Source organism: Triturus cristatus, chromosome 7 (genome assembly GCF_964204655.1).
Source record: "Triturus cristatus chromosome 7, aTriCri1.1, whole genome shotgun sequence".
In the NCBI taxonomy this organism is placed as follows: domain Eukaryota; kingdom Metazoa; phylum Chordata; class Amphibia; order Caudata; family Salamandridae; genus Triturus; species Triturus cristatus.
This window is the reverse complement of record NC_140590.1, coordinates 534,667,596-534,682,112: the sequence shown is the minus strand read 5'-3', so window position 1 is coordinate 534,682,112 and position 14,517 is coordinate 534,667,596. Positions and strand designations below refer to the sequence as shown.

The 14,517-nt window shown below is 48.8% G+C and overlaps 1 protein-coding gene across 1 annotated transcript in view; it reads left to right on the top strand.

The window, feature by feature from the left end:
* SPHK1 (sphingosine kinase 1) overlaps window positions 1-14,517 on the top strand; it is a 90,882-nt gene that overhangs the window by 37,344 nt on the left and 39,021 nt on the right. The window contains exons 2-3 of the mRNA XM_085616920.1: window positions 10,689-10,838; window positions 13,473-13,567. Of these exons, the coding sequence (XP_085473046.1) occupies window positions 10,689-10,838; window positions 13,473-13,567 (245 nt within the window). The remainder of the gene's footprint in view (window positions 1-10,688; window positions 10,839-13,472; window positions 13,568-14,517) is intronic.

Genomic DNA, 14,517 nt, shown 5'->3' with positions numbered 1-14,517 from the left:
TAATCCATTGTTTTAAAATTATTTTAGAAACTATGTAAGATAGGCTGTTAATATGATTTAGTGTTTAAGACAAAGCAAGTGCTTTTAAAGAATACATTCTAGTAATTGGTAATTAGACTGTTCGTTGTGGAACATTTTTTAAAGTCTGTTAAAAGGATTCTTTCTAAAACTCAACCCCATTGCATTACCTTTCACAAAGAGTGATTTCTTTGTCTACGCAAAGCTTCAAGTGACCCCGTGAATTAAAGCCTATACTTGCTCCCAACCAGCCTTTACATTTGGTCATTTACCATTGCACACATTTACATTTCTTTTAGGTAGCAGTAAACCTGGTGAGAAAGCCAGTTTCTCATCTAGCTCTCTGTCAACTACACTTTAGATCCCCCGTCTTTCGTTTTCACCCGGAGGCACCTCTAGGTCTCCATTAGCCGCTCAGGGATGATTGTTTAAAAAAAAAAAAAAATCTATGTGAACCGTTTTTGTAAAATTAAAAAGTTTAGGTACCATGGTCCCCACATACACCCTTACCACTTTGACCTCTGTTTACATGCATATGTCATTTCAGGTCGGGGGGGGGGGGAGGCAGGGAGGAGGCCAGCAGGGTCGCATTCAGAGGCATAGCCCCAATGTCTGAATCCCTGGGGCCTCAGAGTGATGGTCCAGGTGAAGGCAGAAAGGAGCGAGGTCATAGATAGCGTGGAAGAGATGGCCTACATGATGAGGCGCTATGTGAGGGCTCTTCTTTTCATTCCCAAATGAACAGAGACCGCTTCCTCAGAGGGATGCCTTCAGGAAGGTGGCGCGAGATGCCCTCAGAAAGGTGGCGAGCTATGCTGGTTTATTTTTTAAAGGGCCATCACTATTATTAGTGCAGCAGGTGCAGTGGCACTGGGATAATGGTGCTAGGTACTACTGCACCCCATTTATAGCTTTTACTAGCAGAAAACAGGGATTGGGTAGCCATTTCCTTGCTAGCATTAGGGCCCATGTCCCCCTCTTTGCACTGGGGACAGGGCCCAAGCAAGACTGGGGCAAGATGTGGGACTTTTTTTAACACAAAGGGAAAGACAGTCTGCTTCGGGCATTAGGCCTTCGAATGATGGTCTAGTGGAGTGGGCTGTGGAGACGCTATCGTTGGCGCTACAGGTGCACTGACCCTAGGGCCCAGGGGTGTCGGGGGCCAACTAAGCCCCAATAAAGGCTGTTGTGCTATCCTTCCTTGCTTGCATTTGGCCCAGGGCACCCTTGCTCGCCGGTGTTGGTGGGAGTGACCTCACGCAACGCTCCACAGTGCTCTGGAGGCTTTGGCTTTCTCTAACCTAGCAGTCTTAAAGACAGCTGGGTTAGAGAGGTTTATAGTAGGCATATGTGGTTGGCTGTCGAAAGACGGCCGGCCAAAAAGACATGCACGCTTTAAACTGAAAGTTCCCTGCTCTCTCTGCTGCTGCCAGTCAGCAGAAGCCCCGCCCCGGTCCTGACACTCCGTTCAGGGTGGGGCGAAGAAAAATAAAATGGTAATGCATTAACTTCATTACCATTTTATTTATTTCTCTGAGGGCATTTCAGTGGGGAGACACTCCTCTGTGCAAACGGAGGGTCGGGCCCTGGCTGCTGCATCAAACACTGAGAGCTGGTGGCGGCACAGGAGGCTTTTTGGTGTATGCTGACCTTGAGCCCTAAAAACTCTTCCCCCCCCCCCCCCTCCCCCCCCCCCCCAGACATTTCATATTTGTGGGCCCGAAAGTGATTTATTAATTAGGTTGGTGACACTGGAATGTGTCAACAACTTTGGAGTAAGCCTGCCCTCACCTCGCACAATGTGCAGTGGGTCTGGGCTGGTGTGGGTGCACACTTACACGTGCACACCAGCGCCCATCTTCCATCGGGCTGACACCTTACCAAGAGAAACACTCTGGCCATTCGTTGCTGTTTAAATAGTCTGCAAATGCGCGTTTGTGATACTAAATAGGACTGTAAACGAAATCGTATGTGTTCCTCTGATATTTATAAGTTTACATTGTCTAAATTGCTTTATTTTGCCCGTGAGAAAATGTCACTCATAATTACACTGAAGTTATGAAAATGTGACACAAAAGCAATCAGAAACCTTGGCAGCTATAGGCCGCTCTTGCCTGGGGAGAAACGTCAGAGGGTGGCCGCGCGCTCGAGCCTCCCTCGGATCCTGTCCTTGAGTTGTCCCCGTCTCTCTAGGCGATCAGATGATGGTTCTGGTGGGTGACGGGGCCTGTGCGCGAGGCCCACGGATGCCGGGCAGCGCTCGTTACAGCGATCAGAGGGTGCGGGTGAAGACGCCTCATTTCAGCCATTCGTGTTGGGGGTGGGCGGAATATCGCCGGTCTGAGTGGCCTGCGGGCCCTCACTCGTTGTTTGTCGCATTGACTTTCTCCCGCCAACAGTTAATGATCTCCGAGCACGCAAGATGAGATGCCCCTTGCAGGGGTGGGCGTCAGATGCTGGTGAGGAAATGGGGAGGCCTGTGCACGCGGTGTCCAGTCCAACCCCCTCACTAAGTCGTATCGCCGTGCGGCCGAGTCTGTGTGGCCTTCCCAGGGCGGGGTGTCACTAGGAAGGAGGGGCCCCATGAGCGCTCACACAATTCTGGTTAACGGACCCCCGACTATCCTGACTGACGTCTTCAGTGCGAGAGTTCTAAATGTCAGTCAAACCGTATCTAAGCTGAACATTGCGTCACCAGTGAGTACGATGCAATGGGACAAAATATGAACCCGAAAAATGTGCCCATTCAAACTAGTTGGGCAATAAAAGTCGGTTATAATTGAAGTACAGTGGCCCGTTCCCATCCCTGGGCCCTGGCACCGCTGCACCAGCCTCATGGACGATAGCTACAAAGGGGACCCTTTCTCGACCCTGGCCATGCCTAGGCGGCCTCCCTCCTGAGAATATTTTATTGAAGGCGCGGTAGGGAGGCCCACAAAAGACTTGTCCTTGTACAGTCGTTTACTGTGCGCGATGACCGCGTGTTTGCCCAGTGGAATCGAATTGGCATCATGAGCGGCCGCTACGTCAATATTTTAATGGACACTCTTTGGGTCACACGCCTCGCTTCTACGCCTCAGCGTTTATCCCGACTCAGCCGAATGTTTCTCTTCTCCTTTTGGGATGGAAATGATCCCACGGGACGACGCGCACACACTGTAGCAGTTTCTCAAGGTGCAAGGCCGATTGCGTTTGGCAAAGCAAGCGGGGCTGCAGCTGGACTCGGTTCGAAATGTACCTCACGCCTCCCAAGTGAGGAAGCTCGGCCACTGCCCCCCCCCCCCCCCCCCCTGCAACCGGGGGTGGGTAAGAGTGGGACATCTTCCAGGAGAGGATAAGGAATGCACTGTATGGGTTTTCAGGAAAGTGCTGGAAAATAAATGTATTCAAGAAGGTCGGAGGCAGGTGAACAAAAGTACACAGAAAGTAAGGGAAAGCAGGGTGGATGCATGTAAGGCCTCGAGTCCATGGTCGTTCTTGTTCTTTTTTCTGTTAGTAAACTCTGCTTTTTAGGTCTCGCCTAGCTATTGCAATAGCAATCGCTATGCGAGACTCTAGTAAGGGGCTCCCAAAAGTGCTCCCAAAAGCCGATTGCATGGCGAGCACGCGCACAATCACGTGCATCGTGCCGCCATGCAATCCGTTTGGCATCGTACTTCAAAGGGTCCGCTCCCCCGCCTGTAATGCGCTCCCCCGCCAAGCGCACGCGCCACGCTCCGCCGCGTCACAAATTTGCTTGAATGCATTTAATCGGCAAACAGTCCTTCCCTTGTTTTTCTTGTCCTCAAACTACAGAACATATCACTTCCTTTCTCTGTCTTCCTCCACCAGTCCGTGTTTCCTTCTCGCTCATCTTCCTCTCTTAACCGCACATCTCCTCGTCTTCCGCCTCTACCTGAACCACATTTATAGAATCACTTTATTCTCTCCACAAGCCTCCCTGCCTTCTCCTTCTACTGCCCTCAGTGCTTTTCCAGCATTCACTTTGCCTCAGCCCTCCCTCCTCTTCCCCTTTGGCCCGCAGCGCTTCTCCAGTTTCACTCTGCCTGACCCCCCTCTCCCTTCATCCTCCTGCCCTCAGCGCTTCCCCAGCCTTCACTTTTCCTCGCCCCCCCCCCCCATCTTCCTGCACTCAGTGCTTCACCAGCCTTCACTTTGCCTCAGTCCCTCCCCTCATCCTCCTGCTCTCAGCGCTTCTCCAGCCTCCCCTTTTACTCAGCCCTCCCTCCCCCCTCATCCTCCTGTCCTCAGTGCTTCTCCAGCCTTCACTTTGCCTCAGCCCCCCCTCATCCTCCTTCCCTCAGCACTTCTCCAGCCTTCATTTTGCCTCAGCCCTCCCTCCCTCCCCTCATCCTACTGCTCTCAGCACTTCTCGAGCATTCACTCTACCTCAGCCCTCCTTCCCTCTCCTCCTCCTGCCATCAGCGTTTCATCACCCTTCACTTTGCCTCGGTCCTCCCCCTCCTCCTCCTGCTCTCGGCGTTTCTCCAACCTCCACTTTTCCTCAGCCTGCCCTCCCCTCATCCTCCTGCCCTCAGTGCTTCTACAGCCTTCACTTTGCCTCAGTCCTTCCCCTCTTCCTCCTGCTCTCTGCGCTTCTCCTACCTCCACTTTTCCTCAGTCCCCCCCCCCCAATCCTCCTGCCCTCAGTGCTTCTCCAGTCTTCACTTTGCATCAGCCCTAAGGGCTTCTCCAACCTTGAGCCCCCTCTCCCCTCATCTTGCCCTCAGTGCTTCTCCAGCCTTCACTTTGCCTCAGCCCACCCCGGCCTCCATCCACCTCCTTCCCTCGGCGCTTCTCCAGCCTTCACTCTGCCTCAGCCCTTAGTTTCTCCCCTCCTCCACCGGCCCTCAGTGCTTCTCCAACCTTCACTTGGCCTCAGCCCTCCCTCACCCATCATCCTCCTGCCCTCACCGCTTCTCCAACCTTGACTTTGCCTCAGCCCCCCCCAATCCTGCCCTCAGCGCTTCTCTAGCCTTCACTTGGTCTCGGCCCTCCCTCCCCCCCCCTTATCCTGCCCTCAGCGCTTCTCCAACCTGCACTTTTCCTCAGTCCTCCCTTTCTCCTCATCCTCTTTCCCACAGCTCTTCATTTTTCTCAGCCGTCGAGGCAGCACAATGAGGTTAGTACTCTGTTTTGACAACTGGTTAATTACTGAAGCTCAAAATGTGCATCTGGCATGACTGTCTCAGCTGTTCATCCTTCCAATGTCGATACATTAGGTTCTATTACTTTGGGTAGTAGTAACACCCATTAAAAGGAGCTGTAAAGAATATTTGGAGAGAACGTGCTAAAACACAACATATTCTACATTTACTGTCCCTCTCCCCTCCCACCTTCATCTCCTCATCTCTCCCTCCACCCGTCACTCTTCCCACCCTGTCAATTCGTCCACCTTCTCCCTTCTTTATGTCTCACTAGTGAACTATCAACAGCCCCCCCCCCCCCACCTCCTGCACCCTTCACTCATGTGTATTCCCTTATCTCTACTGCTGGAGGTGGGCGAGCTAACACATGGACAGGGAGAGCCGGAGCACAGCCCCGAGTGGGCTCCCAAGCCCTGGAAATATTTGGTGTGTAAATTATGCAATAAACATCATGTTCGAGTATAATGAGGGTTTTTAGGATTGCAAGAAATTGTATTTCTTTAACATGCGGAAGGGTTTCATCAGAGCACAGCAGATTCTAACCCTGTGTTGAGAAGTATTTCTTGGAAGTGAAGGTTTTTCAGCATGAACTGAGAAGCATCCTGCCCCGCCCCCTGATATCAATGCCATTAGTGAGCTAGGAGGCATGTTATATGTGGGCTAAGTTCTTATTATATATGGAGCAAAACTGTAGTGTCACACACATCCTGATCTCACTTATTTGAAGGTGCTTTCATATGTGATAATTAGAAACAAGCATTGGCATAGCCAATAGGTCTCGCTTTTGGGACCTTATAAGTATTTAGTTATGCAGCACAATATCCTTGGTGCAACAACATTAACTGTTGCATGACTAAACACTTATAAGGTCCCAAAAGCGAGACCTATTGGCTATGCCAATGCTTGTTCTCGGTGTCTGTGTGTTTTTTTCGCAGACATTCTAATCTACCTACCGTAGATCATCTTTATGGAATACACATGACCTTTTAGCACATGCAGGTTGGTCGAGCGTAAGGGTAATGTACAGTGCCATCTCTTTGTTTGTTGTAGTTTTATTGCAGCAATTCACATTTTTATCTACATCATATGATATCCTTTCTTGAACCAGCTCTGCAACTAACACAAAACAAAACACCTTCTTTTCGGGGGGGGTGAAAAGAGACTGATGTGAGTAGAGGAGACTGGAGTGTGACACAGGGCTGGTCGGCTGGACAGGCCTTTTATTCCACCGGGTATTTCCCCAGCGGGCTGAAGCCTTTGGAGGTCGTTTTAGGAGCCCTGGGCGGCCACTGGTGCCTCTGTGAGTTTTACCAGATCCCCGCGATGGATCGCAGTAAGCACCGAGAGCATCAAGACCAAGAGAGGCAGAGGGAGAGAGAGAGAGGGAGTGAGAGGGAGAGATCAGAGAAAGAATGGATGGGTGAAAAGAAAGAGTTGGAGCAAAGAGGGGAAGGGAGCGGGGCTGGTTTGAGCATTTTCTGCGTAGCACTTTTGCTCAAGGGGCTTTAAGCTCGCCATGCTAGGTTTCTCGTGGTGTTACACAGAGTAAAGCTGTCCACAAGGCGCTCTACTCTGGTCAGGCAGCAATGTTGTCTCCCATCAAGGACATGAGGCTTATTTGCTGATTTTTCATGTAGTTGCTTTTTGCTGCAGTTTTGGTATTTTTTTAATGAATTGTAATGCCTCTACGTTTGCATTCAATGTCTCCAGTAGATTCTGATGGGGCCATTGAAGTTGTTGATGTGAAGTGCATATTATACAATCCTGTTCCCTATCCTGAGTGCCTGCCTGCAAATATCTGGTATTCTGGTTATTGATTTTGACCCCATGTAAAGATTCAAATACACACTAACCCAGGTTCTAGCGGTAACATCTCAGTGCATGTTATGCATGTGTAGCCTGTGTGGTGCATGCATTGCGTGTATGAGTGACCCAGAGTAATGGAGGCATGTGGGTTCCATTTTAGAAACTATGCACCTGTCAATGTGGACAATATTCCCAGAGAGCGGAAGTGTTTTGCTGACATTCCTACGACTAGAGGGAGGCGATCTATACACTAAAGTGGAGAAAGAGGAGACAGATCAATTTAGAAATTTTAGTAGGTCCTGTTGCTGAGTGGAGCTGATGGTCAGTCTTTCTAAGCATCCTTCCCCTTTTAGTAGATGGTGGGGGTGGAGGGTGGGACTTCAGTCTCTGTTGCTCAGAGGGTGGAAGGTCCTTGGGTAAGGGAAGCCTTTTGCTCCTTTCCTGATCACTGTTCAGTTTAGCTGTTGATAGCCAGGTGCACGATGCTCGCACCAATTTGTACCTTTGCTGTTGGTGCTCCAAACTAGAGAAAACTTTGTTGTCCGGATCATCTTGCGACACAAAGGCTGTGTACGGGGAGTAACCTGGAGAGGACACATGAAAGAAGAAACACCCCAAACCAGATGTGAGAGCGCAGACAGAGAATACAGATTCTCTGTCTGCTTTGACTGCATAAACGTAGGAGCTACTTACCCACTCGGCGTTCCAGTTCCACAAAGATAACTGCGTGTGACTGAGCACAATGAGTCCACCGCCTTTGTATGCTTCTTGTGTCTTGTTTTGAGCATACAGGCGTTGCGTGTCGCCCGGTGGCATCAGTCCATGAGCATCAGTCAAGATCTCTGCATGTTGACATGTGCCTTACTCTGACCTTTTATCTGAGGAGTTCAGTGAACTTCACAAATAGAATTTTGATACAGGGAAAGAAAGTTAATTTCCAGATGTAGTCTAGTCTCGCTCTCTCTCCATTTTATTATTTTGCTGATTCCCAGTGAGGCAATGTCCAAACTGTTGTTTGTAAGGCATGCAATAGAGTGACAACATGAGCGATTTACTCTAACCATGACAAATACTTGTCCAAGGCTGCTGCGTAGTATTAGCGAGGTTGTTTTGGAATCGGTTACAATTAGTTTTGGCCAGAAGAGATGCTACTGATTGATTGGCAGAATTGTGCTGAATAATGTGTGGCAGGTGGTTCAGCACATGAGAGGAGTAATCTGAGTAGAGAGGGTGTTGGGTCCCAGGGCCAGCAGTGATGCGGAATCCTCTCCCGCAAGGGATGTGTATTAACTGCGTTGACATTGTCTGTATTAATGTTGGCTGTGCCATACCGTTGTCGGTATACTGTATGTAATATCAATGAAGACCGGTTAAAAAAAAAAAAATAACAATGGCAAATTCTGCACAAAGAGTGTTTAAATAGTGATAAACAGGTATAATCATGGTCCTGAAGAAAGCCAAGCGACCCCTTGGTTTGGGCATTTAATAGTGACTGAAACATGTACACCTCTGGATGTGGAAGTTCAATGTATACTCCCAAAAACATCTTAACGTGTTCTTAACCTTGCCAAGGGTAATTATATGGAATTCAAATTCATAGAGAATTTGAGTTACCTGCAGGCAATTTTAATATAGATCACTTATAAAATATAATCAAAGAGATCCGCTGACAAGAAGCATTGAAGCCCATCCTGGTGCATTAGGCACCATGAATGAGGACCGATGATAAGGCATGCATGCCACCATTATGATTTGTGGGAGATGGTCCTTTTAAAAAGGGACATAGTGCCACTCCTCACTGGGGCGCAGCATTAGGATCCGGGGGCCCGAGGGCCGGACCAGCTGCGTTCGCCATGCGTTTCTCTGGCCAGAGGGGAAGGGGGCATGTTATTCCTTAATGTTCAGCTGGGGCTGCCTCCACCGATTAGATGGGGGGGGGGGAATCAATCGGGGAGCGACCTGTGGTTTGCGCATCACTTCCACTCATGCCGCCCGATAGCTGGGCTTATTTAGGGCGTGCCAGCCTGGCCCCCTCCTTTTGCATCAGAGGCATTGAGATGGCGGGAGCGGATTGAGGTGCACACCCACCCACCCGTCCCTATACTTTTTTACGGGCCATCATTTTTAATAGCCCACCTTTTTCATTTAGCATAAAAGTGAACCTCTCAAGATCGCTTTACAACAGCGAGGGGAGTCCTCCAGCTCATGTCCTAGGGCTTCAGTGAGGATGGCGACACCAAGCTGAGTCCCAAAGAGTAATGTGCACACATCGGTGTAGGGCAAGGGCTCCAGTCCCTGATCATACTCTACGAGCCCCCAGACAGCCTGGTGTCGGAGGGGCAGCCCCCTGGGGTGGCAGACAGGTACAGGGGGACCGCCCCTCGGGGATGCAGGTGGAGTACCCCTGCATGGCTCTCCTTGGGGTGAACGTTGAGTGGACCCTAGTGTTGGATGCGTTAAGAATGGAGGCTCCATTATGATTGTATGACTTCAATGGTTTTAGCTGTCAGATTGTAAAAGTTTGCTACCCTCTGTGCATACAATTTAACATGTGTTTTTTCTCATTTTATTAGATGTGTACTGCTATAAATGTAAAAAAAAAAATATACAAATGTTATGATGTCATGTTTGTGTTCTTATGTAATAAACACGGCTGTTTTCCCAAAGCAGTTGGTATCTGTCATTGACTCGTGGGGTTCGGGAGGGGGTCTGGGCGGGCTGAGGAGGCTCTGGGTCCTAAAGGTTTCTGCCCCCCACCACTAGGAATAAATGAGTGCTAGGCAGGCAGGGTTATAACAGGGTTCAAAATGGGTTATGACATTGCCTCTTTGCCCATCCTATTTTACATAAACAGCTGCACTGCAAATCCGGTTGCACGAGGGCTAGTAGAGGATGCTGGTTGCTTCATTAATCACTCCATAAATAGAAGAACTGTACACAGATGCCACATACTGCTTGTACGTGATGATGGGGCAGGTCACACACTTCTCGGGTCCTTTAATCTCTGTTTGATCCTGGTTATCTGAATCAGACACATCACACGATTTATGAGGAAACTGATTCTCACATCTTATGATGCACTGTTTGGCTTTCTGCCAGCACAATCACGAACATCGGCCTTCACTACTGTGTGCATCACAAAACGGCTGCTCTTGCGACCTGCGGGCGGAGTAAAGCGTGCGTTACATTTCATCCATCTCCCTGGGGTCAGTCACAGTGTGTTACTGATAGCTGAATATTCCTACAACATTGTTACCTCTTGTTCAGTGGCACTGCAAAAAGATAGTTTATTGCTGAATCCCGTATCCTTCTGCATATGGAACAAATCAGAGCCCTGCACATAAGTGAGGGCAGGAGGATGCTGTCATGTGTTGGACCCAGAAGAACCAGAAAGCTGTTTTTTTTTTTTTTTTTTTTTAAAGCTATAGATAAAATGAGTATTTATGTGCATGCAATGCAAACTACGTTTTGTTTTTTAGAAAATGTCTGTGTAAATAAATATATGTATAAATAACTTGTCAATGCCCCTGAAAGGTTAGCAGAGCTGTGGCAGAAAGTCACTAACAAGGCCAGTGTCTCGGAAAGGCCACGCAGGCCTAGGCTACACTGGCCCATGGGCTTGTGTTTTGGGTCTCCTGAGAATACCTCAGCCTGGCTTCTGACCCCTGCCGCACTTCCACGTCATGAACTGCCTTCCCTCTCCCTCTCATCACTCAGGCTCCGAGTACAGCCTCCTGCCCAGGCCATGTCAGCTGCTGATATTCGTGAACCCTCGAGGAGGAAAGGGGGCCGCCCTCTCGCTCTTCAAGGAGAACGTGCTGCCCATCCTGAGCAAAGCGGACATTGGCTTCAACCTGATTGTAACTGGTGAGTGCAAACGCATACGGCAGGTAAGGTCATGTGTAGTCTGTGGGACCGCTAATGGGGATCATTAGTGCAATGTGACCTAAGGATGGCTGCTAATCCATGTATATGGGCAAAGGGAAACGGCCTCAAAACGCTGGCTCAGCCAAGCGTGCCGTTTCCCCGCAATCTGAACTACGCTTGCCGTAACCACGCATATGGCTTAATAACGCATATGCAATGCCTAGATGCTGAGTGGATGGGTGGGGGAGGAAGACAGGAAGAGGAAGGACGATCGAGAATCAGCAGAGGACGCGGTGAGGTAAGTGGGGCTGGGGCCAGGCCTTGGGGAGGGTAGTTTTTCCGGGGAGGGGGTAGGTTTTAGGACTCAGGAGGGGATCAGGGTTGTTTGTGGTGCAGGGAGCAGGTTTAGGGCTCAGGGCAGGGGGAGCTGGGTCGGGGTACTTAGCAGGTATAGTGGACAGTTTTTAAGTCTCAGGGCAAGGGGGCTGTGGTCGGGGTAGTTTTTGGAGCATAAAGGTAATTTTTAGAGCTCAGGGCAGGGGGGAAAGGTACAACTTACAGGGCAGGGGACAGTTTTAGGCCTCAGGGCAGGGGGGGGGGCAGAGTCAGGGTACTTAAGGGATGTGCAGGGCTTAGAGCGGGGAGGGCTGGGGTCGGGTAGTTTTTGGGTCATGGAGTTTATTTTGAGTGATCCGGGCAATGGAAAAGACAGTTTACAGGTCAGGGGGTAGTTTTAGACCTCCGGGCGAGGGTGGTTGGGTTGGGGTACTCTATGGATACAGGGGGCAGTTTTTAGGGCTTAAGGCAGGGGGGCTGAGGTCGGGGTAGTTTTTGGGGCATGAGTTTAATTTTCAGGGCTCAGGGCAGGGGAATGATCTTTAGCACCAATGTCCCTTTACCCATCATGTCTTTTCCACAAAATTACATGGTAAATGCATGTGTGGTAAAGGCATGCGTGGTAAAGATGCTCTCGTGGTAGAGACCGCATGGTATATGCATGCATGGTTCAGGCATGCATTGTACCATCATACAAACAGTAGGTAAGGCCATTGTGCGAGTTGATTGCATGTGTAATTTATTCGGGTTAGGCTTGTCAGATGTTTTTGCGAGGTTTGGGACCAAAAAATAAGGTATGGCCCTCTGAATATTAGTTGAATTTTTGTCGAGTGCCGTAAGCACCCATTTCAGTTTGTTAAAAAATATTGTTGTTTTGGAAAGAGAAATCATGGCGTCTGGTGCTTCACAGTGCCCCTTCCTGCACAAAAACAATCCTGCTTACATCGCAGGCACCCTTGCTCCATGGTACAAATGGGCCTGCGCTTGGCAGCGCATTGTGCCCCAGCGCAGGGAAAAGACAGGATTGCGCCGTATAATGTTAAATACGGCGCATTCCTGCCCTTCCCCTGTCATGCAGTACTCCCCTTATGTATGACTATTATTGGCTTTGGGGGGGGGACCCCGCTCCAACTTCCCTAAAGTACACTGCAGTGGGTGGGACGATACAAAAATATGGTTCGTGATGGGTATTATGTGGGACATTTATGGGAGCTCCTAAGACAGCCCGCCTGACCTTGTAATGTCACCGACCTGTCATAAAACCATACTATAACCCGCTCCCCAAGGAAGAAGACAGTCTTTGGGGGCAGCTGTCACTCGGAGGGGGTTGGAGGCAGCAACCTCCTTTGACTCTCAAACTTGGCCATCGTTTAGTGCAGCTGTCACCAAGAGAGGATTTGCAGCAGCGGCTTGATTTGAATCCGACACTTGGCCATCATCTAGGGCCAGATGTACTACCATTAGTAATAGCGATGACCAATAGCAATTTATTTAGCAAATTGCTCTTCGGTAATCGCTATTACTAATGTATGAATTCATATCTGACCCTTATTTCCTAATTAGCGATTCGTAGTGGATCATAAATAGACGTGCCTCATGAATATTAATGAGGTAGGTCACAATTTTTGACCCACTAAGATTCGCTGCCACCATGGGGATAGTGGCCTGTTGGGATCAGCAGACCCTATGCTTATGAATGCTTTTAAATAAAACAATCTATTTTAAATGCCCCCCGATATCCTCAAAGGAAAACGGGATGTGTTTGGAAAAAAAATGTACTTTTCATTTTTCTTTAAGAGTAGGTAGTGGTCTGTGGGACCACTGCCTGCTTTTAAAAACTACTTTTTCAGACATTCTCAAAGGGAAAGGCGTCCTAAGGGGACCCCTTCCCATTTGTGAATAGGCTACCACCAACTTTAAGTTGATGGTAAACTACGAATGTTTTGCAACCGCATTTTGGTCACAAAACATTAGTACATACCGTTCAGATTCCCTATTTGGAAGGGATGCCCTGAACACACCCTTTCCAAATAGCAATTCTGTTTTTTGTCACAAACCCCAACTGCAATTTCTATAGAATCGCAGTTTGGCTTTTGTATATTAAAAACACTATTTTGCGGACTAAAACAGCACGATTCTGTGAATTGGGCTGTTGGTGAACTCAAAAAAGCTATGTACATCTGGCCCCCAGTTCCTGATGGCAGCTGACACCAGGAGGGATTGGAGGCAACCGTTTGACTTGTTTCCCACACTGTGCCATCATGTATTGTTTACCCTTCTCTCTCCTCCTGCTTGCAGAAAGACCTAACCACGCACGGGAGCTAGCCAGGGAGAAGAACCTCGATCGCTTTGATGCCCTGGTGGTCATGTCAGGAGATGGTCTGATGTATGAGGTAAAGCATGGGTGTAAGGGAAGGGGCTGCTGATGAACTAAAAACTATCTTTTAGTGAAACATTATCTCTTTCAGTGTTCTTTTGCATCACACAAGTGATATTCAGTGCCCCTTGTGCAGTGGAGATGTGTGCCTTTTCATGAATAAATTGAAGAACTTGTCCCTCACACTCGTGTGTGTGTGTGTGTGTGTGTGTGTGTATATATCTATCCACAAGAAGATTGGCGCTGAGTAAACGCCCCTCCAAGACGGGTCGGGGCTCGTTACGAGCAGGCGCCCCCGCTCCTCTGCATACATACGACAACTTGCACCAGTCTGCAAGGATGAGCCACACCAGTCCAATAATCTATTACTGGATAGCTATATCCTCGACCACGTTTCCATTGAAAATAATTTTTTGGGGTTTGCTAATAAGTTTGGCGCCATTTGACGAATCTTCACGAAACGTTAAAAAAAAAGTCTAGTCTATCTTGGCTCCTTTCTGGAAAGGTTTGGGGTTATCCCTCAATTGGGGTCCACGAAAAACTGAGCAGGGGTTCCCAAAACATATTTCCCAATTCATTTTCCCGTAGGAAAGTTAGACACAGCTACAGCCAAAACGGCCGAACAGAATTACACCAAATTTGTCAGGAAGCTAGATCTTGGTCCCGAAAGCGAGCTTTTTGTGATCTGGTGTAAATCGGTTTCGTTGTTTTTTTAGAAATTAGGGATCAAAAATATTGGTATATCTGGATGGTTGGGTTTGAGGGACTCTCGCAAGAGTCCCTTTAACCCAGTTTTAAACAATAGAGTGTTTTGATTGGCCCGCCAGTTTTTTTTCCCTTTGGCCAATTCCCTCCGATGGAATACATGCTCTCATAGCAGCGAGCATTTTTTGATTGGCTGCCTGCAACATGAAGAAAAACATTGCAGGCAACCATTACATGACTCAGGGACTTAGTCCCTTGTTC